General features: G+C 40.1%; 5 gene segments (V, D, J or C); 3 read left to right on the forward strand and 2 right to left on the reverse strand.

Moving 5' to 3' along the window:
* The first annotated feature begins 1,978 nt into the window (after positions 1 to 1,978).
* LOC120555149 lies at positions 1,979 to 2,596 on the forward strand. The segment is given in 2 exon segments: positions 1,979 to 2,072; positions 2,289 to 2,596. Coding segments are annotated over 2 exon segments (363 nt in total).
* Positions 2,597 to 3,731: 1,135 nt separating this feature from the next.
* On the reverse strand, positions 3,732 to 4,242 carry LOC120555177. The segment is given in 1 exon segment: positions 3,732 to 4,242. A coding segment is annotated over 1 exon segment (255 nt).
* A 7,113-nt stretch (positions 4,243 to 11,355) lies between these two features.
* LOC120555145 lies at positions 11,356 to 12,098 on the forward strand. The segment is given in 2 exon segments: positions 11,356 to 11,432; positions 11,649 to 12,098. Coding segments are annotated over 2 exon segments (363 nt in total).
* Positions 12,099 to 13,203: 1,105 nt separating this feature from the next.
* On the reverse strand, positions 13,204 to 14,536 carry LOC120555168. The segment is given in 2 exon segments: positions 13,204 to 13,648; positions 14,459 to 14,536. A coding segment is annotated over 1 exon segment (255 nt).
* Positions 14,537 to 16,380: 1,844 nt separating this feature from the next.
* LOC120555127 lies at positions 16,381 to 16,894 on the forward strand. The segment is given in 2 exon segments: positions 16,381 to 16,432; positions 16,540 to 16,894. Coding segments are annotated over 2 exon segments (375 nt in total).
* Positions 16,895 to 25,715: the final 8,821 nt, after the last annotated feature.

The following is a 25,715-nucleotide window of genomic DNA, read 5'->3' on the forward strand; positions in this document are numbered from 1 at the left end:
AATGAGGGATGGACATTAAGGTCATTCAGCTTTTTAATGAATAGGTGTTGCTGTTGTATACAGCTAAAACAGCCTGGGGTCAAATTGACCCCAAACATAATAGTAGGGTTAAATAAACATGCCCTTACGCTAAATGTCTGTCGTTACATGCTATATTAATCTAAGTTTTAGGGAGGAAACATTAGCTCCTTGGTTACTGTTGTAGCAAATAGCAAATGTTCGTCTTTGAAACTTCCTACAGATTTGAAAAATCCGTTGGTTAATGAGAGGACCTAATGTTAACCCAAATGATGGAAAGAAATAATAACTGAACTTGTAACACATTTGTTGCAAAGCACAATATTATGGTGAAATTACAAATCTCGTGTTTGAGTTAAAACCGAATTATTGTTGTATAAGCATAGCAAGCAACATAGTAAAAAGGCTAACAAAGGAAAGAGTTACCCACCAATTAACATTAGCCCTTCATTCATGACATGGATACCGTAATAATCATACAGAGAGAGAGAACATAGTTGCATACCTTTATCTTTTGCTCGTTTCTCCTCTTCTTTTTTTCTTTTTTTCTAATTTGGGCACCTGATGTGTTTGACCTTTTCCTGTCCATCTCTGTGTTGATTTGGCACTGACTCGACAATCAACACATTTCCCATCCCCCCCAACACTGTCACTCACGACCAGAAGTCCAGACTAAACCAGTTTACCTTGGTGACAGGTGACCACATAATCGTTTTGTATTACCTATTTTTATTAGCCATTTCACACAATTCAGAAAAACTAAGATGTGCAGGAACTATAGGCCTGTATTTATAATATTATGAATCAAATGTACGTTATTTGGAAGAAAGTCGAGGTGTGACTGACTTTAGCCCACTAATTCCAGTGTATTGTGATACAGTGAATCCCCCGACCCCCCGGCCTTGTCCGACCGTTCCATTTGGGTGACCCAGAGGTGAACTGTCCCCCGCGTGCCCCTCCTTTTTCCCCCTTCTCACACACAGCTTCTGTGCACAGCACCTCCAGCAAGCGGGGGCGCCTGCAGCTGCTGGAGGGGGGGGCAATCTGCCAATTCCCCACACAGTGAAATGATAGATAGAAAACTGCTTCGTGGAGCAGAGGATTTTTTTTTTCAAGTGCTCGTGCTGCCCCCCATGTGTCATGAAAAAATACCGCCCCGGGCGGCTGCCTGGTTCGCCGGTGCCAGAAAACGCCACTGTCATCACCAAGCCGTTTAGACCAGATTGTATCGAGATCAAGACAAGACCAAGTCCAGACCAGTGTGAGTCCCACACTGCATGACATGATAAAATGTGGAAAATGTTAAACACAGGCACTCCTCAAATTGATCTGAAATATCCACATCCCTGTAAAAAAAACACCAACAGAAAACAAATTAAGATGCTTCTTCAATCACCTCTGTCATTGCCATAAGTGTATCATGAGAAATGCCTTGATAAAATAATCATAAGGCAGTTGTGGTTTTGACTGGTCTTAAAATAAAATCCCAAGTCCTCTTTATCTGAGAGGAGACAACACTGAGTAAAAATGCAGTCGATTCAGAGACAAGAGCTTCAAAGAGTGGTCCCGAGACCAAGACCGATATTGAGAACTACAACACTGGCCTCACCCTTCTATAAAGACTCATCACTGCTTCACTTGGTGAAATCTTCACATTACAAACACCCAAACATGTCAAACCTGCATTAATATTAATATCACTAATCATTATCATAAAAACACCATATTACCAAACTGGAAAAACAGAAGAAAACTGTCCACAAGTCACTGGATCAGTTTACTACCAGACTTTTCAATCTCCTCTCCATGTGAATATGTAAATATGTAGGTCCATGCTCTCAGCACTGAGGGGGAAACAGCATGACATGTTGAGGACAGCTACAGTTCACTGACTCTGTGTGTTTGCATATGTGTCCTGCCTCTCTGCTCCCAGCCGTTAAGAGGCCAGTGGTGATCAGTGACTGTCCAGGACTTTCAGAGACACTGACACGCCAGCAGCATGATGATGATGTCACTGATTCTACTGCTGGCCACCCTGGGGCTCCTTGTTCAGGGTGAGACTCTCTTCTGAAAACTTTGCTTCAGCATGCAACCAGGTTCACCTCAATGATTGTTCTGCTATGATGGAGAAACACTGGAACAAGCAGCATTTACCTTCTTCCATCTCTTCTCCATGTTAAAGAAATGAGACTCTTCTGTTTGGATGTTGATCATCTTTCTCCAAGCTGGATTTGTCTCAATAACCCTTCTGCTCTTTTGATGTTTTCCAGGTTCATCAGGAGAAATCATCCTGACTCAGTCTCCTGGATCTCAGTCTGTTGCTCCAGGACAGTCTGTCTCTATCAGATGTAAAGCCAGTTCTAGTGCTGGTACTTGCCTAAACTGGTACCTTCAGAAACCTGGAGAATCTCCTAAACTTTTGATTTATGTTGCTACAAGTCGTCACACTGGAGTTTCCGACCGTTTCAGTGGAAGTGGATCTGGAACTGACTTCACTCTGACCATCAGTGGAGTTCAGACTGAAGATGGAGGAGATTATTATTGTCAGCAGTGTAACAGTTTCCCGTTCACACAGTGATAAACGCGAACAACGGCAAACCTCCTCAGCTGGAGAGGAACTGATCTGACTCAACAGCTGCACACAAACTACACCACTACATGATTTATTAACATACATTTATAAGTTAGATCACAATAACACTTTCAGCATGAACACATTTTGTATATTTCTGTTAAATATAGTTTTAGGACTATTTTGTGCAGTTTGATGGTTAATATAAATTTGCTCAAAGTCAGAATAACAACTGTATAATTTCAGCTCTTTCATCAATATAGTCTAAGTATCAAATCAAATAATAAATCAATTTAGATTTAGGTAAAAAATAGCTAATAAATGCTTTATTTGTACTTTTTATGTTGCTTTGAAAATGCCAGAAACTTGATATAGTCAAACTCAGTCTACTTGATGCATTTTATTAATCTCAAATATCAATGACACTATGCAATTTATCACTCAGACATTCTGAGTGTGTTGTAGTTAATTAGATCATCTTGACAACTATGACTCAGCACAATTCAGTACAGAGAAAGACACTACAATTATTTGTTTTCCAAAATCTTCACATAGATTATTAAAAACCTAATGATCTGACCCTGAGACAAACTCAGATAAGATGATGATCATGTTCTACTTCACAATATAATTACAATAAATTCTTCTTAAACGTAGTTTACTAAGATTCTTTATATTTTCTGGACATTTCTAAAAAGCTTTCAACATGAGAGTTATAGTAGTCTATAGACACATCTAAAAACAATTCATCATAGTAAACACTTCATTTAGGAGATACATAGTATATAAGAATTTTCCTATATATTATGTATATATATATATATATTACTAAATATTGAAATAATCAGCTTTCCTACGAAACCAAATTTAAAATTACTCCAATGAAACAGTTTCTGAAGTCACATAAATGATGGATTTACTTCTATCTTGTCTGGGTCACATTAACGTATCTCTGATTACTTTTGTGTTTTAAAATATATTAAACATGCTATTATATTACCTTATAGTTTCTTTCTCTAGATATGTCCAGGGCGTTTTACCGTTAAACTCAATTGAGTTTAACATTTCTAGATTTATGGAACTATTAAGACAGATATATCTGTTTCATTTTTTTTACAATAACAGACATGGAAACAACCGATTTGATGAAAAGTACTTTATTGTGTTAAAATAATCAAAATTAAAACACGCAACACACTTTATCAATGAAACATGTAAGACAGTGAGTGAGGGAAAGAGATAAACAGAGAGAGAGAGAGAGAGAGAGAGAGAGAGAGAGAGAGAGTAGCAGAGAGCAGACTGAGATCAGTATCAGAGTGAAACCAGTAGCAGAGTCCCAGTGAGTCAGGTCAGGACTGGGAACACTGGTCTCTCCTCAGTGTCTCTGAGAGCGGAGTCTGGGAGCCCTGGGTGGCCTCACAGGTCACAAAGCCCACCTTCTCCCACTGGTCTGCAGGGAGCCTCAGGGTGCTGCTCCAGCTGTATTTGCCGTCCTTCCCCAGCACCCCGGGGCTCCTGCTCTCCTCCCAGCTGCTGCTGCTGCTGCCGTCCACCTTCCAGGCCAGACTCCAGTCTGAGGGGAAGCCCTTGTTGGCCAGGCACATGAGCGTGGCCTTCCCCTTCAGCAGCTCCTCCCTGGAGGGGGCAGCACCCGCCAGGGTGGGACGGACATCACCTAGGAGACACCAATCAGCTTAGAGGACAGGGACCACACAGCTGTCAATCAACCAGCAGACACTTGGACACCTTGACTGTGTGAGAGTTGGTTTTCTCCTTTAGAGGATTTTCTGTCAGATGGTTTTTCTGCTCCACCAGTCACTCACTCACACATTGTTTCACTTCCCTTTAAGAAGCCCTCTCATGCAAATCAGCACAGAGAGAATCATCTCCACAATGAGCTGATATATATCAAACTATACACTGGAAATAAAATGTCAACTTTTGGACAAATCTTTAAACCCCAAATCAAAATTCACCAACCTAACTATACATTACTTTAAAGTATTTAGTGTAATAGAAACAAATCCAGAAAAATGAGCTGACAACATCAAATGTTCTTCATGTGGATTTCGATCATCATTACCAAACTGTTCAAATAGTTTTCAAACTTTGAAACAATACCATGACACAGTAAAGAGATGTTGCACATTTTCAAATACCGATCTTTATCTTTGCTCTGTTCAATTGTTTGAATATTTGAATCTTCATTTGCTTTAAACAGTTATCATTGATGTGGAAAATGAAAAATGAATCTTGTAGAACAGGTTTTCTGTTTTATCTTTCCACACGTCAAGTCATTTAAATTTCAGTTTGACAGAAATGTGTAAAGAAATGTTTAGTGAAGCTGCTCTGAGTTAGTCTCCACGATAAAGGAGGAGAAATAAAAACGTGAATACTAAGAGATATTTCATTAACTGTAAACTGAATTTAAAACATTACTTTACAATATTTACAGTATAGTTTTTAGTATTTTGTGCAGAAACTTACTTCCAACATTCAGTCTGGTTCCTCCACCAAAAGTCCACCACAGTGATACAAAGTCATTGAGCCGCCGTACAAAAACCTCTCACTGTAGAGAGACACGGCTCTCTGACTTTGACACAAACAAACTCACCAAAATGAGGCTGTTATGAAAAGATAACAACGACAATAACACAGTGCTGCAGATTTCCTTAATGCATGTTTTTGGTACATGTTAAATGTATGTAATTTCTTCTCTTGCAATTAATTTAAATAAGACAGAAGACATTAGATTGGATTGACTTTATTGTCCACCTCAGTGAGAATTTGTCTTTGGCTTCTCCCAAAGTACAGCAACAGTAAATACAATGCACATAACACAGCACACCATTAAAAACATACAGAATATACAGAATACAATATACAATAGTGTAAATGGGCAGGTAGCAGCAGATAAGTTCTATGAATAATACAAGAAAGCAAATGTTATAAAATAACGGCTTATAAAAGTAGCACAAGATTCTGGGCCCTATGCATTGGCAGTCCGGATGGGCCCTCATGTTCCTCAACCCCCCACCCCAAAAAAAAAATCAATCAGATCTTCTCTATCATCTTTCTCTATAAAGGATACATTTGATATTAATCTCTTATCCTAATTGTAACCTAATATAATAAAACATACTAAGATGTTAGTGTTACTTAACACCTTTCAGTCAAAATGCCTAAACATGGTTTGCTTTAATTTTGATATAAGCTCCCCTTGTCTCAAATCCAAAGAGGAGGATGAGGGGTCTGTTGCTACTCCACTCCCTGGTGGGACGGTTTCTGAAACTGAGGGCCATGTGTTTCACAATGTTAAGATCTGCTTCTAATAAATCTGACATAACTATAATGTTGACATGATATATATCTACCGATGAACTACCAACCTACCTATGACACTGATTAGCCTATTATTGCTGATTATAGACATTATAGTCTATTCATTTTAAATAAACATGTTTCAAATGAGGCTATTATAATGGTGTGTTGTATGCAAACAACATTGCTAGTGTAGTTTATTTATTTAGCCTTATTTAGGCTCAGATTACATGTATAACCAAATTATCATTTGGAAGTGTATGTTCTGCTCTTTATATGGGTTGTCTCAGTCCATTTTTAGCACTACCGGTCGAGGAGATATTCAAGCAGTTTAACACCATGGATTTCGTTTTCTAGTTTGTGCTCAACCTTTCCTTGAAAAGAAGTCAGTTACCAATTGTTTCGCCTCGTTCTGTTTCTCTCCTTCTCCTGTCTTTCCTCTCCTTTTTGGAAGCATGATTTGACTTTCTTTGAAGCTAACACCAGTTAGAACCAGCAGAAGTTTGCGCTCCCCCAGATGCTCAACTGAACAAAATGTGTGCAGATGGACTAAACCATTTGCGCATTAGCAAGGGGTTGGTGAGACCTTCAATAGTCTTTTTTGTATACAAAATATAGTCAGTCAATCAACCAAGTTATTCAGCCAATACACTAACTTTAAATTTCATCTGACACACATTATGAAATTTAATTAGGAAATGAAAATATCCTCTCTCCCCTTGGGCCCTGGTAATCAGTATTGGTTTTACCCCCAGTCCGACGCCCCTGGTTTCCTGATGCAGTCATTCTGTGTTCAATGGCTGTATGGCATAGGGAATAAAATACCTGCTTGTAAATGTTCCAGCAGGTCCATGGGACCCTAAATCTAACATTTACTATACTCTGATAAAGTGATTGATCCATTGAGGAACAGCATCATCAGAGTAATCCAAGTCCCTGTTGGAGTCAGTCAGAGCATTTCCATAGAGAGCCACTTTGCATCAGCAGCACCATGCTCCAGTGCTCTGGGAGAGTTTATAGTCCTGAGAGTTGAACACTGGATGACTGACAGCTGTCCTTCATGACAACAGAAGACACAGAAATCCTCCTCATCAAAAACATGACTTTGATCTCCGTCCTCATCTGGACTCTCCTCTGCTGCTGCTTCACAGGTAAAGTCCAGAGAATCAAACTCCTCTCCTCTATCAACATCCGTCCCTCTGAAATGAAGCCGACTAAACCGTGACGCTGCTTTATGTTTTTGTCTCTGTATCCTCAGAGTCCAGCGGTCAGTACACAGTGACTCAGCCTGGAGCAGTGAGCTCTGCTCTGGGAGGCTCCGTCTCCATCAGCTGTAGGACCAGTCAGGATGTTTATGGTGGGAGCACCTCCCAGAGGTTAGCCTGGTACCAACAGAGAGATGGAGAAACTCCTAAACTGCTCATTTACTATGCTAGCACTCGACAATCAGGGATTCCAGATCGTTTTACAGGCAGTGGATCAAACTCTGACTTCACTCTGACCATCAGTGGAGTCCAGACTGAAGATGCAGCAGTTTACTACTGTCAGAGTCTTCACATTCCCAACAGTCAGCGTGTGTTCACACAGTGAAAAAGCGTCGTACAAAAACCTCCCTCAGTCAGACTGAACAGAAACTGAACTGACTGCTGCAGCTGGACTGATACACTTCACTGAGGACACACACACACACACACACACCTTTATATTTACATTTACACACTTCTACACACATTTTAACCACAAAGGGAGACACTATGATCAAGTTTTTACAAAAGATATTCATTGAAACAAATTAACCTAAATTAAAGGGTTAACTTAAGTAATTAAAGTATGGGCTGTGGATATCAGTAAAGTCAGTTTGTGTGATGTGCATGAGTGGACAACATGTGTGTGGGTGTTGTAAAGGTTGATAGGAGCAGAGTAGAGAACTAAAAAAAAAAACAAAAGAAAAAAAGGGGGAAAAAAATGGAGAGTCAGCCAGAGAGAGGGCTGCACTGCATCCAGACTTACAGTAGGCTGATAATGATTTTCTCACAACAACTGGGCGGTATTCATTATAATCCTTACAGCATACCTTTTAGGAACAGGAATAATAATAGAGCTTTTCCAATTGGAAGGAACAACATGCGAAGTCTAGAGACTTTTGGTAAATGGGACCCAAGGCCTCTGCCAGCTCTACGCTGCATCATTTCAGCAGAGACCAGAAATGCGCTGGACCAGACGGTAAAACCTGGTACGGTTTTACCGTCTGGTCTAGCAGCCTTCCTAGGGCAGGTGGGTGAGAAAAGACTCTGCACAACATGCTGTGCAGGTAATGAGTCTAGAGCCTCTATTTTATCCTACTAGAACTCAGCTAATCAAAACCTTGCATAAAAGTTATTAATTCATCGGCTTTTCCCCTCATTAAGAACACTAAGACATTTTTTAGCCGGGGCCAGGGGCCTCATTTATAAAACCTGTTATGCAAGAAAAAGTTGCGTGAAGCAGGGTGAAATTTGCCGTCGCAACATTCCTCGCAAAAGTCGGGATTTATAAAGAATTTCCACACGTAAAAATGTGCCCAGTTTTCCGCAACCTTTTGACCATGTGTGTGATCGTGCGTAACGCTCCCAAAGTTTTGTAGACTGTGTCTTAGTGAACTCCGATGGTATCCCCGTTTTCCCGAATCCAACCCAGTTTTTGTTTTCCTGAACCCAACAATCCCGTTCTCTTCCAAGCCGACCCAGAGCTGGTCGCGCGCCCGGCAGGGCTGCCAGCAACGGCGAGAGGAAGGGGATCCACCCACACCGTGCAGCGGACGCTAAAGGAGACTTTTAGTCAATAAGAACGACAAAGGCACCTGACCAAACGTCCGTATTTTACAAGTGGGAGTGAGAATCTGTTGATGTGAGCACACTCTAAATTATAATAATAAAGAAAGATTATGCTATTTATTATTTCTTCTAACTCAAACTCATCGGCCTTGGCTCTTTTCTGTGAAGAACATAACATAACTTATTTTCAATGACACATGGTACACCCCTCCACATAACTATTACATATGAGGAGTTCAGGTCTACTGGACCCGAGTGTAATAATTGTAGGTGCTATGAAACTTAACTGGGTCCTCCTGCTATAACTGGGCCTGCTGTGTGTGTGTGTGTGTGTGTGTGTGTGTGTGTGTGTGTGTGTGGGGAATGTTGTCTTTCTGCACCTGCTATTCCCACACAAATTTACAAAATTGTTACATTTCAAACACTTTCACCTGTTCTGATTAAGTTCTAAGAAATAAGCGCCAATAATATTCAAAATCTTGTTTCTATTTTTTACCTTTTTTATAATTGAATTTCCTTGTTTTCTCACCAAAATCAAAAATGATCATCGTAAATGTGATCTCACAGGGGGTAAATGGCAAATATGAACCATAAATGATGTATATATTATTGGTAAATGAGCTAAATCTGTTAAGTATTAAAGCTGTGTAACAAAAATATGAACACCACACAAGGCTTCCAAACAGGAATCTGTTTAACAGTGATAAAGTAGATAAGAACATAGGCTACCAATTCAGCTATTCAGTATAGTAAAGTAAAACTGAAATAAAAACGATCTTGTCCCCATGTCTAAACGAGAAACTGAAAGGAAAGAAGCACAAATCGTCCTGGCAGAGGAACAAATAAACGGCAGCAAACCAAAGCCAAACTTCAGAGCCGCCTCTAAAAAGCAGGGCTTGGAGATGCTGCTCTCTCCTCCTCAGATGAAGAAGAACCCTGAACAGTCTTTACTTTGTTAACTATTGGACATTTAGCCTTTTTTTGTTTTTAAGACATTTTCAAAATATCCACAATGTATTTGTTTGTGTTGTTGTTGTTTTTATTTGTTGTGGCTCAGATGAGGGGTCATAAAAGAAATTATGAATGGAAGTGGATGGTTATGTTATTTTTGTGTTTTGTCTCAAAATAAGAAACACTTACAGTGACCCCACGTTGTCTCTCCTACCTGTTCTTTACATAGCTGGTAGCCCTCATTGTGATATGTTGTCCCATTTAGACCACTGGTAATCTGGATTTGGTAATCTTGAAAACTGTGTATCTGGATCAGGGTGATCCAGTCCAATGTTGCTTTGAAAACCGGCATAAAAGTAAGACAAATTACCTGATCTTGAATAGCAAAAATGGGCTTTCCAAACCGGATCATTTTAATCCAGATTAAATGTTTTGAACAACTGGCCCAGGAGTACCAGTGCTGGAGCTTGATTAGTAGATCACCTGCAGCTGCGCTGGAGAGCCAGGTGCCCTGAGGAAAGCCACGCCTACCCACTCACCACACACACACACACACACAATCAAAAAGGAAAGGAAACAGCAGCCTGACAATAATAACACTGACCGAGCAGTTTAATCCTTTCATAATGTATTATGTCTAAATGAAATAAAAAAGATAAATGTAAAAGAAAAAAAAACATGAACATAGTGTGGCAGTCTGCCAGAAATAGGTCCTAGAGTTCTATAGTGAAGTTACTCACTTTATGAAGGAATAATCTGTGCCTGCATGTGTGTGAGAGAGAACGGAACAGTTTGCATGAAACAACATCAACGAAGGAATAAACGGTTTCATTCACCCTCAAGGTTGTGCTTTTTCTGTTACTAAGGGTTACCCCAAGATTTCTCTGCTATAACGTTAGCATTTACTTTTCTTAGGTTTCAGGTTAACAGAAGCTTCAAATGTCGAAAAAGAAATTGGAAGATGTTGCATCTCTATCTGTAATTTTCAACACAAATGCTTTGCATATTGCCATCCATTTTTTGTTGACCACCATATAGTCTTCATACGCAAACAAAATTATCTTTTGTGTCATCATTTCCAACTGCCACTCAGCATCATAACTTCACTTCTTCATGTTTGTCTCTGGCATATGCTGTCCGGTCTGCAGTCTGTCAGATCGGCTAAAGTGGATCTAGGTAATGATGCATTCATGAAGTATCAACTTGGTGGGAATTAATAGCGTTGATTCAGGAGAAGAACGGAAATTTAATTTTACTGTCAAAAACTTCTGGTTGGAGTTTCTCATTCATGTCATCTGAGATCCTCGGCCTCAGCCTTCTCTAAAGACTCATCACTGCTTTACTTTGTGAAACCTTCACATTACAAACACTCAAACATGTCAAACCCGCATTAATATTAATATCACTAAACATTATAAAAAACACCATATTACCAAACTGGAAAAACAGAACAAAACTGTCCACAAGTCACTGGATCAGTTTACTACCAGACTTTTCAATCTCCTCTCCATGTGAATATGTAAATATGTAGGTCCATGCTCTCAGCACTGAGGGGGAAACAGCATGACATGTTGAGGACAGCTACAGTTCACTGACTCTGTGTGTTTGCTATGTGTCCTGCCTGCTCTGCTCCCAGCCGCTAAGAGGCCAGTGTTGATCAGTGACTGTCCAGGACTTTCAGAGACACTGACACGCCGGCAGCATGATGATGATGTCACTGATTCTACTGCTGGCCACCCTGGGGCTCCTTGTTCAGGGTGAGACTCTCTTCTGAAAACTTTGCTTCAGGATGCAACCAGGTTCACCTCAATGATGTTCTGCTATGATGGAGAAACACTGGAACAAGCAGCATTTACCTTCTTCCATCTCTTCTCCATGTTAAAGAAATGAGACTCTTCTGTTTGGATGTTGATCATCTTTCTCCAAGCTGGATTTGTCTCAATAACCCTTCTGCTCTTTTTCATGTTTTCCAGGTTCATCAGGAGAAATCATCCTGACTCAGTCTCCTGGATCTCAGTCTGTTGCTCCAGGACAGTCTGTCTCTATCAGATGTAAAGCCAGTTCTAGTGCTGGTACTTGCCTAAACTGGTACCTTCAGAAACCTGGAGAATCTCCTAAACTTTTGATTTATTATGCTACAAGTCGTCACACTGGAGTTTCCGACCGTTTCAGTGGAAGTGGATCTGGAACTGACTTCACTCTGACCATCAGTGGAGTTCAGACTGAAGATGGAGGAGATTATTATTGTCAGCAGTGTTACAGCTACCCGTTCACACAGTGATACAACGTCGTACAAAAACCTCCTCAGCTGGAGAGGAACTGATCTGACTCAACAGCTGCACACAAACTACACCACTACATGATTTATTAACATACATTTATAAGTTAGATCACAATAACACTTTCAGCATGAACACATTTTGTATATTTCTGTTAAATATAGTTTTAGGACTATTTTTGTGCAGTTTGATGGTTAATATAAATTTGCTCAAAGTCAGAATAACAACTGTATAATTTCAGCTCTTTCATCAATATAGTCTAAGTATCAAATCAAATAATAAATCAATTTAGATTTAGGTAAAAAATAGCTAATAAATGCTTTATTTGTACTTTTTATGTTGCTTTGAAAATGCCAGAAACTTGATATAGTCAAACTCAGTCTACTTGATGCATTTTATTAATCTCAAATATCAATGACACTATGCAATTTATCACTCAGACATTCTGAGTGTGTTGTAGTTAATTAGATCATCTTGACAACTATGACTCAGCACAATTCAGTACAGAGTAGAACACTACAATTATTTGTTTTCCAAAATCTTCACATAGATTATTAAAAACCTAATGATCTGACCCTGAGACAAACTCAGATATAAGATGATGATCATGTTCTACTTCACAATATAATTACAATAAATTCTTCTTAAACGTAGTTTACTAAGATTCTTTATATTTTCTGGACATTTCTAAAAAGCTTTCAACATGAGAGTTATAGTAGTCTATAGACACATCTAAAAACAATTCATCATAGTAAACACTTCATTTAGGAGAATATAGTATATAAGAATTTTCCTATATATTATGTATATATATATATATATATTACTAAATATTGAAATAATCAGCTTCCCTCTAAAACCAAATTTAAAATTACTCCAATGAAACAGTTTCTGAAGTCACATAAATGATGGATTTACTTCTATCTTGTCTGGGTCACATTAACGATTCTCTGATTACTTTTGTGTTTTTAAAATATATTAAACATGCTATTATATTACCTTATAGTTTCTTTCTCTAGATATGTCCAGGCAGTTTTAACGTTAAACTCAATTGAGTTTAACATTTCTAGTTTTATGGAACTATTAAGACAGATATATCTGTTTCATTTTTTTTTATCAATAACAGACATGGAAACAACCGATTTGATGAAAAGTACTTTATTGTGTTAAAATAATCAAAATTAAAAACACGCAACACACTTTTATCAATGAAACATGTAAGACAGTGAGTGAGGGAAAAGAGGATAAACAGAGAGAGAGAGAGAGAGAGAGAGAGAGAGAGAGAGAGAGAGAGAGAGAGAGAGTAGCAGAGAGCAGACTGAGATCAGTATCAGAGTGAAACCAGTAGCAGAGTCCCAGTGAGTCAGGTCAGGACTGGGAACACTGGTCTCTCCTCAGTGTCTCTGAGAGCGGAGTCTGGGAGCCCTGGGTGGCCTCACAGGTCACAAAGCCCACCTTCTCCCACTGGTCTGCAGGGAGCCTCAGGGTGCTGCTCCAGCTGTATTTGCCGTCCTTCCCCAGCACCCCGGGGCTCCTGCTCTCCTCCCAGCTGCTGCTGCTGCTGCCGTCCACCTTCCAGGCCAGACTCCAGTCTGAGGGGAAGCCCTTGTTGGCCAGGCACATGAGCGTGGCCTTCCCCTTCAGCAGCTCCTCACTGGAGGGGGGCAGCACCGTCAGGGTGGGACGGACATCACCTAGGAGACACCAATCAGCTTAGAGGACAGGGACCACACAGCTGTCAATCAACCAGCAGACACTTGGACACCTTGACTGTGTGAGAGTTGGTTTTCTCCTTTAAGGAGTTTCTGTCAGATGGTTTTTCTGCTCCACCAGTCACTCACTCACACATTGTTTCACTTCCCTTTAAGAAGCCTCTCATGTAAATCAGCACAGAGAGAATCATCTACACAATGAGCTGATATATATCAAACTATACACTGGAAATAAAATGTCAACTTTTGGACAAATCTTTAAACCTCCAAATCAAGATCATCACCAACCTAACTATACATTACTTTAAAGTATTTAGTGTAATGGAAACAAATCCAGAAAATGAGCTGACAACATCAAATGTTCTTCATGTGGATTTCGATCATCATTACCAAACTGTTCAAATAGTTTTCAAACTTTGAAACAATCCATGACACAGTAAAGAGATGTTGCACATTTTCAAATACCGATCTTTATCTTTGCTCTGTTCAATTGTTTGAATATTTGAATCTTCATTTGCTTTAAACAGTTATCATTGATGTGGAAAATGAAAAATGAATCTTGTAGAACAGGTTTTCTGTTTTATCTTTCCACACGTCAAGTCATTTAAATTTCAGTTTGACAGAAATGTGTAAAGAAATGTTTAGTGAAGTTAGCTCTGCACTTAATCTACACGTGAAGTAGAAATAAAAAACGTGAATACTAAGAGATATTTCATTAACTGTAAACTGAATTTAAAACATTACTTTACAATATTTACAGTATAGTTTTTAGTATTTTGTGCAGAAACTTACTTCCAACATTCAGTCTGGTTCCTCCACCAAAAGTCCACCACAGTGATACAAAGTCATTGAGCCGCCGTACAAAAACCTCTCACTGTAGAGAGACACGGCTCTCTGACTTTGACACAAACAAACTCACCAAAATGAGGCTGTTATGAAAAGATAACTGACAATAACACAGTGCTGCAGATTTCCTTAATGCATGTTTTTGGTGCATGTTAAATGTATGTAATTTCTTCTCTTGCAATTAATTTAAATAAGAAAGAAGACATTAGATTGGATTGACTTTATTGTCCACCTCAGTGAGAATTTGTCTTTGGCTTCTCCCAAAGTACAGCAACAGTAAATACAATGCACATAACACAGCACATCATTAAAAACATACAGAATATACAGAATACAATATACAATAGTGTAAATGGGCAGGTAGTAGCAGATAAGTTCTATGAATAATACAAGAAAGCAAATGTTATAAAATCTTATAAAATAGCACAAGATTCTGGGCCCTATGCATTGGCAGTCCGGATGGGCCCTCATGTTCCTCAACCCCCAAAAAAAAAAAAAAAAATCAATCAGATCTTCTCTATCATCTTTCTCTATAAAGGATACATTTGATATTAACCTCTTATCCTAATTGTAACCTAATATAATAAAACATACTAAAATGTTAGTGTTACTTAACACCTTTCAGTCAAAATGGCTAAACATGGTTTGCTTTAATTTTGATATAAGCTCCCCTTGTCTCAAATCCAAAGAGGAGGATGAGGGGTCTGTTGCTACTCCACTCCCTGGTGGGACGGTTTCTGAAACTGAGGGCCATGTGTTTCACAATGTTAAGATCTGCTTCTAATAAATCTGACATAACTATAATGTTGACATGATATATATCTACTGATGAACTACCAACCTACCTATGACACTGATTAGCCTATTATTGCTGATTATAGACATTAAAGCCTATTCATTTTAAATAAACATGTTTCAAATGAGGCTATTATAATGGTGTGTTGTATGCAAACAGCATTGTTAGTGTAGTTTATTTATTTAGCCTTTACCTCAGATTACATGTATAACCAAATTATCATTTGAAAGTGTATGTTCTGCTCTTTATATGGGTTGTCTCCGTCCGTTTTAGCACTACCGGTCGAGGAGATATTCAAGCAGTTTAACACCATGGATTTCGATTTCGTTTGTGCTCACCTTTCCTTGAAAAGAAGTCAGTTACCAATTGTTTCCCCTCGTTCTGTTTTCTCTCCTTCTCCTGTCTTTCCTTTCTTTTTTGGAAGCATGATTTGACTTTCTTTGAAGCTAACACCAGTTAGAACCAGCAGAAGTTTGCGCTCCACCAGATGCTCAACTTAACAAAATGGGTGCAGATGGACTAAACCATTTGGCGCATTAGCAAGGGGTTGGTGAGACCTTAGATAGTCTTTTTTTGTATACAAAATGTAGGCAGTCAATCAACCAAGTTATTCAGCCAATACACTAACTTTACATTTCATCTGACACACATTATGAAATTTAATTAGGAGATGAAAATATCCTCTCTCCCCCCTTGGGCCCTGGTAATCAGTATTGGTTTTACCCCCAGTCCGACGTGCCTGGTTCCCTGATGGAGTCATTCTGTGTTCAATGGCTATAGGGGCTAGGGAATAAAATGCTTCTTGTAAATGTTCCAGCAGGTCCTTGGGACCCTAAATCTAACATTTACTACACTCTGATAAAGTGATTGATCCATTGATGAACAGCATCATCAGAGTAATCCAAGTCCCTGTTGGAGTCAGTCAGAGCATTTCCATAGAGAGCCACTTTGCATCAGCAGCACCATGCTCCAGTGCTCTGGGAGAGTTTATAGTCCTGAGAGTTGAACACTGGATGACTGACAGCTGTCCTTCATGACAACAGAAGACACAGAAATCCTCCTCATCAAAAACATGACTTTGATCTCCGTCCTCATCTGGACTCTCCTCTGCTGCTGCTTCACAGGTAAAGTCCAGAGAATCAAACTCCTCTCCTCTATCAACATCCGTCCCTCTGAAATGAAGCCGACTAAACCGTGACGCTGCTTTATGTTTTTGTCTCTGTATCCTCAGAGTCCAGAGGCCAGGTCACAGTGACTCAGCCTGGAGCAGTGAGCTCTGCTCTGGGAGGCTCCGTCTCCATCAGCTGTAGGACCAGTCAGAATGTTCATGGTGGGAACCATTTAGCCTGGTACCAACAGAGAGATGGAGAAACTCCTAAACTGCTCATTTACTATGCTAGCACTCGACAATCAGGGATTCCAGATCGTTTTACAGGCAGTGGATCAAACTCTGACTTCACTCTGACCATCAGTGGAGTCCAGACTGAAGATGCAGCAGTTTACTACTGTCAGAGTCTTCACTATCCCAACAGCCAGTGGGTGTCCACACAGTGAAAAAGCGTCGTACAAAAACCTCCCTCAGTCAGACTGAACAGAAACTGAACTGACTGCTGCAGCTGGAAGCTACTGCAGAGACTGATACACTTCACTGAGGACACACACACACACACACACAAACACACACACAGTCCACTTATAGACAGTTCTACTAACTACTCTCCCCCTAAACCGGTTTTGCATTCGCACTGGCCAAGTGGCCATAGGAACTGGTAGGAGGAGTAAGGGAGTGACGCAAGCACTGCAACGGTCTTCATAGCGTCGTCACTTGACTTTAGCACCACATACAAACCCCCATTTGCGCTAGCTCACTGGAGAGTTTCCCGAAGATTTTAATGTTTCTTGTGGATCCTTCCAGATCCCTCCTCAGTTTTTTAACATTCAGAAAAAGGTGTTTGTCATCACACCATTTTACAAACCTTTGGATCTCTGAAAGGTAGTTAGATAGATCACTGTCCTTTTTTATTAAAGCTAGGATGGCAGTATCATCAGAACATGTAATGATATAGTTGTTGGGATTATAGCTTCTATACTCATCTGTGTAAAGGGTAAAAAGGACAGGTGAACTGACCCAACCCTGGGGGGCTCCGGTGCTTCAAGTTCTCCACTCTGAGAGAGTACCATTAACACTGACCTGCTGTTTACCATTCGGTAGAAACCAGTGGTACCACCTAATAATGAGGGATGGACATTAAGCTCATTCAGCTTTTTAATGAATAGGTGGTGCTGTACCGTATTAAATGCTGAACTGAAATCTACAAATAAAACATGTGCATATGAGGTAGGGTCCTCTAAATGTTTAGATATAAAATGTACCATGGCAGTGACTGCGTCATCTGGACCTCTTTTGCCCCTAAATGCAAACTGAAAAGGATCTAATGAGCAAATGACATCTGTTTTCAATAGGTTGATAATGATTTTCTCAAAACAACTGGGCAGTATTCATTATAATCCTTACAGCATACCTTTTTAGGAACAGGAATAATAATAGAGCTTTTCCAAGTGGAAGGAACAACATGCGAGTCTAGAGACTTTTCGGTAAATAGGACCCAAGGCCTCTGCCAGCTCTACGCTGCATCATTTCAGCAGAGACCCAGAAATCGTCTGGTCCAGCAGCCTTCCTAGGGCAGGTGGGTGAGAACAGACTCTGTACAACATGCTGGTCAATAGTGATTTTTGGGGGATTCAGTGCAGGTAATGAGTCTAGAGCCTCTATTTCATCCTACTAGAACTCAGCTAATCAAAATCCTGCATAAAAGTTATTTAATTCATCTGCTTTTTCCCCTCATTAAGAACACTAAGACATTTTTTAGCCGGGGCCAGGGGTCTCATTTCTAAAACCTGTTACGCTAGAAAATGTTGCCTGAAGCAGGGTGAAATTTGCCATCGCAACATTCCTCACAAAAATCGGGATTTATAAACAATTTCCACGCGTAAAAATGTGCCCAGTTTTCCGCAACCTTTTGAACATGCGTGTGATCGTGCGTAATGCTCCCAAAGTTTTGTAGACTGTGTTTTAGTGAACTCCGATTTTCCGAATCCAACCCAGTTTTTGTTTTCCTGAACCCAACAATCCCGTTCTTTCCACGCCGACCCAGAGCTGGTCGCGGCGCCCGGCGAGGGGGTGCCAGCAACGGGGAGAGGAAGGGGATCCTCCACACCGTGCAGCGGACGCTAAAGGAGACTTTTAGTCAATAAGAACGACAAAGGCACCTGATCAAACGTCCGTATTTTACAAGTGGGAGTGAGAATCTGTTGATGTGAGCACACTCTAAATTATAATAATAAAGAAAGATTATGCTATTTATTATTTCTTCTAACTCAAACTCATTGGCCTTGGCCCTTTGTCTGTATAGAACATAACACATAACTTATTTTCAATGACTGCACACCAGACATGGGGGACTCGAGTCACATGACTTGACTCGAGTTAGACTCGAGTCGCAAATTTTAGGACTTGAGACTTGGTTTATTAACATTCATAAAAGACTCGACTTGACTTTGACTTGATATTCATGACTTGAGACTTGACTTAGACTTGAGTCAAATGACTTGAAATGACTTGATTTTCTGTTTAATAAATATATTTTTCCCTTCTGATATTGAGGAGTTAATTTTACGATTTTAGTGCTATTGCATGCGCAGGAACCGTTGATATGATGACGCGGCGCGCGGCGGCAGATCGTCAGTAAACAACACTGGCTACGGCTAGTAGGCTAACTTAACGTCATGGATCCCTCTCAGGCGCGACTACCGTGGGTGCTTTCGAGCCCGAGCACCCACGGAAAATACTGACCGCCAACGAGTGCCAGACTGCCAGTTCATTTTACGTTAATCTAAAATTAAACACTGCAGTTGTGGAGCGTCTGTCGTAGTGTGATTGGTTATGTCGGTGGCACTGATTCTTAATTTCCCACGAAGCTGATCGCGGTTACGTGCCAGTTAAACTTTTCATCTCCAATCCTATCTGTATTTGTGAGAAGTGGCGCTGTCCTGGCTTTATTATGGCGTGTGTGTTCGTGTCGGCCGCTGTCCGTACGGTTCTGAAATGCAAACACTTTTTTTGTAAAGGGAGTGCGCGTGTGAGCACCCACGGAGGAAAACATAAATCGGCGCCTATCCCTCTGCACAGAAGAAGAAAGAAGATATGTTTATTTATATTAGGACAATGCACATTAATCAACATTTCTGTAAATGCGCCAGTGTTAGCCAGTGGGCTAATTTTCAACTGTAGTCCTAGTTGCATGCATGTCTTTGTGGTGGGAAGAAACCGGAGCACCCGGAGAAAACCCACGCAAGCACAGGGAGAACATGCAAACTCCACACAGAAAGGCCTGGGACGACCTGGGGTCGAACCCAGAACCTTCTTGCTGTGAGGCAGAAGTGCTAACCACTGAGCCACCGTGCTGCCTGAAAATAATAAAGTTTGGCTATAAGGATTACACATCTGACCAGGCAAAGAGAACACATATGGCAGTTTGCAAGGTCTGCAGTACTTATTTCCGACGTCGAATTACATCAGACACTTCAAATCGGGAGAGATTCGGGTTCCAGTCCCCATATTCAGCTGAACCACTATTTGGACGTTTGTGATGGATAGAAGTCCCTTCAGTTTTTGGCCATGAATAAGCACACCCTCCCCTCTTTGTTGAGCAAATAAAACTAGGCACACATACACAACACAAACTGCGCGCTCTCTCTCTCTCTCTCTCTCTCATAAACACACACACATGCAGACGTAAGTATGTGAATAATTAAAGCTAGGCATACATACAACGCACTCTGCACTCACACACACGCACATTCACTCACCAATATTAATAACTTTTCACTCACTCTCTCAAACACGCACACATTCACTCACAAATACACTGTCAAATATCACCATATACTTTCCATTCCATGTGATAAGCGAAGGGGGTGGGATTCAGCTACTCTTAAAGAATATGTTTTGTTCTTTAAGAGAAGGAAAGGTTAAAGGATGTGTTTCTGTCATAAAAGTGAGCCATGTTTGAAGAATATTATTTGACTTAGGAACCATTATACTTTAATTGTTTGAAGGAATTTCATGATTTAATGTCATGTTTGAGGCATATTGAACAATGTTGATTTATTGTTGGCCTAATATCAGTTTTAGTCTGTGATTTTTTTTATCTGTGTTAATTTAAACTCTTCAATGTATGTGGACGCAATGTCTTTTGAGTAAAAAATGCAAATAAAACTCCAGCAGTTCATAATCACAGTCTTTAGCTCGTTTAAAAATGGAAACTTTGGTATGACTTGACTTGTGACTTGCTTGACCAAAGCTATGACTTGACTTGACTTGCTTGATTGTCACAAAAAATGACTTGGACTTGCTTGAGACTTGAAGGTTAAGACTTGAGACTTGCTTGCGACTTGCCCATGTGTGACTTACTCCCATCTCTGCTGCACACTATTACATATCAGGTGTTCGGGTCTACTAGACTTGAGTGTAATAATTGTAGGTGCTATGAAACTTAACTGCGTCCTCCTGCTATAACTGGGCCTGCTGTGTGTGTGTGTGTGTGTGTGTGTGTGTGTGTCTGATTGTAGGTGTTTGTGTGCGGGAATGTTGTGTTTCTGCACCTGCTATTCCCACACAAAGTTACCAAATTGTTACATTTCAAGCACTTTCACCTGTTCTGATTACCTTCTAAGAAATAAGCACCAATAATGATCAAAAATCTTGTTTCTATTTTTTACCTTTTTTATAATTGAATTTCCTTGTTTTCTCACAAAAAATGAAAATGATCATATGATCGTAAATGTGATCTCACAGGGGTAAATGGCAAATATGAACCATAAATGATGTATATATCATTGGTAAATGAGCTAAATCTGTTAAGTATTAAAGCTGTGTAACAAAAATATGAACACCACACAAGGGTTAAGGCTTCCAAACAGGATTTAGTTTGGATATTCTACCTCTGTTAGGAGCACATCGATCTCACAATCACTGAATCGTGTTTTTTCCCCATTTTTTCGTTTCATGATTGGTCATCAAGGGCTTCTTTAAAAGGCTGCTATATTCACTGATTGATTAACATAGACCTTATTAGGACAAATATGGGACGACGTTGGGAGGAGCGTGAGGCTCGTGCACGACCGCATAAGGTAACGCACGTCTGTTTTTATGACGAGAAGAGTGCGTACCGGTGTGCGCCGCAAGGTGTTACGAATCAGAATTTAGTTTTTGCGTACGAAATTTCTTACTTTTTGGTGCACTAAATCTTTCAGAATAGAATCTACGCACCGTTTTAAATATGAGGTCCCAGGTTTGTCATACATTTCATGGAATCCCACTTTTTTTTCATATTCATAGTGGAGCAGTGGGTTTCAAATTTCTCCTTCTCCTTCCTCCTTGCCTTTCCTAATTTGGTGTTGTTTTTTTTATATATATTTCTCATGGCCACAATATCCCCATTTTTAAATGCAATTTTTCTACAAACTACACACTCTTTAATTTCCTTGGAAATATAAGATTCATTGTTTGGATACAAAGTTATAGACATCTGAGTTAACATGTTATCTCTACAAAATGTTACATAATCAGTAATAGTGTCTGTTGCTTCTTCTAAATCCAAGCTATGGAAGAGGTCCAGAGTTAGTGCAGTAAAAACATCCTTTTAATGGATCAATGCCATCATTGTCCCAAACTGCGTGGATTGTTTTTAATGGTGGTGTACAGGGCTGGACTGGGACAAAACATTGGCCCTGGCATTTTTGGCCCAGGCGCGCCCCCACCCGTGATTGGTCAGACACATTCCCTGCAGATAGTCCTCTCAAAATATGCGTGCATGCTATGATATGAGTTGCCTAGTTCAGCGTTCATGTGATCGTTTTGGATCCTTCAAGAGGGGGTGTCAAGACTTATCTGTTGGTCTTACACTTAAATAATTCATTCATTCTTAGAGTTATGATTTGTATATTTATGGTATTTTTATTAGTTTTATTATTGATATTGTATTGTCATTATTGATATTATTACTATTTTGCTTAATATTGGCGTAGAAACTTTAAAAACTGTTTACTGTTAATTTTTAACTATTTTTAACTATTGTAAGATTCATATTTTGTCACTTTGGACATAAGTGTCTGCTAAATAATATAACCATAACTATAACCCTTCCCAAAAGCTACAATAAAGCTGAGAGTAGTACAGTATATGCCCTGGAAAAGAGCACCAATACAAGAGAAGCTAATTAAGCCATTCAAGGAACACTGATGCTTATATCAACACTGATTTTATAGATCACACAGACTTTTCAGCTACCCAACAGGCTAACCGCTAGCATTTTCAATGTAAGCTTAAGCAGTTAGGTTACCTGACAGCCACTAACTTTAATGTTACAGCCAAACTGCTTGTTATCGTTATGACGTTGCACGCGTGCGCACGCACACACACACACACACACACACACACACACACACACACACACACACACAGCCTCCCTCCCTTCATGAAAGTCCCTGTTAATTTGCCTACTCCTTACCACATCGTCATCTACTCTCTCTTCCATCTTTTCCTCACTCGCTCCCATGGCCCTGTCATGGTCACTCGGCTTCTTCCCTGTCATGATCTGTTTCTGCTTCTCTGTATAGCCAGCCACCTCTCCTCCTCCTCCTTCCTCTACTTCAGGTAATGCTGATGTTGAAGAAGCTACTACAGCCCCAAACATGTCCGAAATATTTGAGGAATCCGCCTGTAGATTTTTAATCTTTTTCTCCTGTAATTTCTCTGCCCTCCCTTGCACTTTGGTGGTTGTTTGTCCATTTTAACGTGAATGTTAAACTTCCAGCATAGCTATTACCCCGGGGGTCTGGGGGGGGGGAGGGGTGGTTTCTTTATAGTGGGATTCGTAAATTTGCGGCCCAGAATGGGGAAGGGGGATCCTGGATTTGATTGGGTCAGGCCAGTGCCAATAAAGAAAATTAACCAATGGGCTGCAGTGAGTTCTTTATGGGCCGGCCTGGCCAAAAAATAAAAAAGGCCTATTTATATCGGCGGTTCGGCCCAAAAGTCCGTCGGCCCACCGGGAAAATGCCCGATATGCCAGATGGCCAGTCCAGCCCTGACTACAACACTGGCCTCAGCCTTCTATAAAGACTCATCACTGCTTCACTTGGTGAAATCTTCACATTAGAAACATGTCAAACCTGCATTAATATTAATATCACTAATCATTATCAAAAAAAACCATATTACCAAACTGGAAGGACAGAACAAAACTGTCCACAAGTCACTGGATCAGTTTACTACCAGACTTTTCAATATCCTCTCCATGTGAATATGTAAATAAAGTGGCAAGAAAAAGTATGTGAACCTTTTGGAATTTCATGTTTTTCTAAATAAATTGGTCATAAAATGTGATCTGATCTTCATCTAAATCAAGGGGATTGACAAACAATGTGTCTAACATAAACAAATTCAGATCTTTCATGTCTTTATTGAACACTCATCTTGGTGTCATTTTGATTGGCGCCCACTTGGTAGAGTAGCAATAGTCCCAAAGTGTCTCCATTTGTGGATTATTTGCCTAAAGTCTTTGAAATAACTTTGTTACTCTTGCCAGATTCATGTAAATCAACAATTCTTGATCACAGATCCTCTGAACGCTCTTTTTAGCCAGGCATGGCTCACATAAGTGTGTTCTTCTTGTGCAGTGCAAACTCCCAAAGTTTGAGGGTTTTTTTAATCAAAATAGCTGTAGTCCACACCTCCAAACTCATTATCTTAACGGAGACTCCACGTGTGCTAAAACCTGACTCCAATTAGCTTTTTGGAGGTCATTAACTCAAGGGTTCACATACTTTTTGCACAAGCGCGATGCAGTTTTTAGTTGTTCTCAATAAAGACATGGGAGATCAAAAAAATTTTTTGCGTTATTTTAGACACATTATATTTGTCAATACCCTTAACTTAGATGAAGATCAGATCACATTTATGACTTAAATTTATTCAGAAACAGCATTAAATTCCATTAAAAGCTTCAAGGCGACTTTTTCTTGCCACTGTATGTAGGTCCATGCTCTCAGCACTGAGGGGAAACAGCATGACATGTTGAGGACAGCTACAGTTCACTGACTCTGTGTGTTTGCATATGTGTCCTGCCTCTCTGCTCCCCAGCCGTTAAGAGGCCAGTGTTGATCATTTAAAACATTCAGAGTATACAAAATACAATATAAAATAGTGCAAATGGACGGTGGCAGCAAATAAGTCTAATACAAAATACAAGAGAGCAAATATTAAAAAATTACAAGTGTTGTCTGAGGCAGTCATTCTGTGTTCAATGCCTGTTTGGCATAGAGAATAAAAGACTTCTTTTATATGTTCCAGCTGGTCCCGGGAAGCCTAAATCTAACATTTTGAAAGATTTGTCAAGAAGTCAAAGTGTTATTGAAAGATTCCTAATCAATACTCTGATAAAGTGATTGATCCATTGATGAACAGCATCATCAGAGTAATCCAAGTCCCTGTTGGAGTCAGTCAGAGCATTTCCATAGAGAGCCACTTTGCATCAGCAGCCCCATGCTCCAGTGCTCTGGGAGGTTTTTATAGTCCTGAGAGTTGAACACTGGATGACTGACAGCTGTCCTTCATGACAACAGAAGACACAGAAATCCTCCTCATCAAAAACATGACTTTGATCTCCGTCCTCATCTGGACTCTCCTCTGCTGCTGCTTCACAGGTAAAGTCCAGAGCATCAAACTCCTCTCCTCTATCAACATCCGTCCCTCTGAAATGAAGCCGACTATATTGGCCGTTGCGCTTTATGTTTTTGTCTCTGTATCCTCAGAGTCCAGCGGTCAGTACACAGTGACTCAGCCTGGAGCAGTGAGCTCGCTCTGGGAGGCTCCGTCTCCATCAGCTGTAGGATTAGTCAGAGTGTTTATTCTAACTGGTTACACTGGTACCAACAGAGAGATGGAGAAACTCCTAAACTTCTCATTTACTATACTAGTATCGACAATCGAGGGATTCCAGATCGTTTTACAGGCAGTGGATCAAACTCTGACTTCACTCTGACCATCAGTGGAGTCCGGACTGAAGATGCAGCAGTTTACTACTGTCAGAGTTTCCACTATCCCAACAGTCAGTATGTGTTCACACAGTGAAAAGCGTCGTACAAAAACTCCCTCAGTCAGACTGAACAGAAACTGAACTGACTGCTGCAGCTGGAAGCTACTGCAGAGACGGATACACTTCACTGAGGACACACACACACACACACACACACACACACACCTTTTTACAACAAAATGTAGACACACCACGATCAAATTTTTAGAAAAGATATTTATTTAAACAAATCAACCTAAATTAAAGG

This window comes from Perca fluviatilis, unplaced genomic scaffold, assembly GCF_010015445.1.
Source record: "Perca fluviatilis unplaced genomic scaffold, GENO_Pfluv_1.0 PFLUV_unplaced_scaf_2, whole genome shotgun sequence".
NCBI classification, from domain to species: Eukaryota; Metazoa; Chordata; class Actinopteri; order Perciformes; family Percidae; genus Perca; species Perca fluviatilis.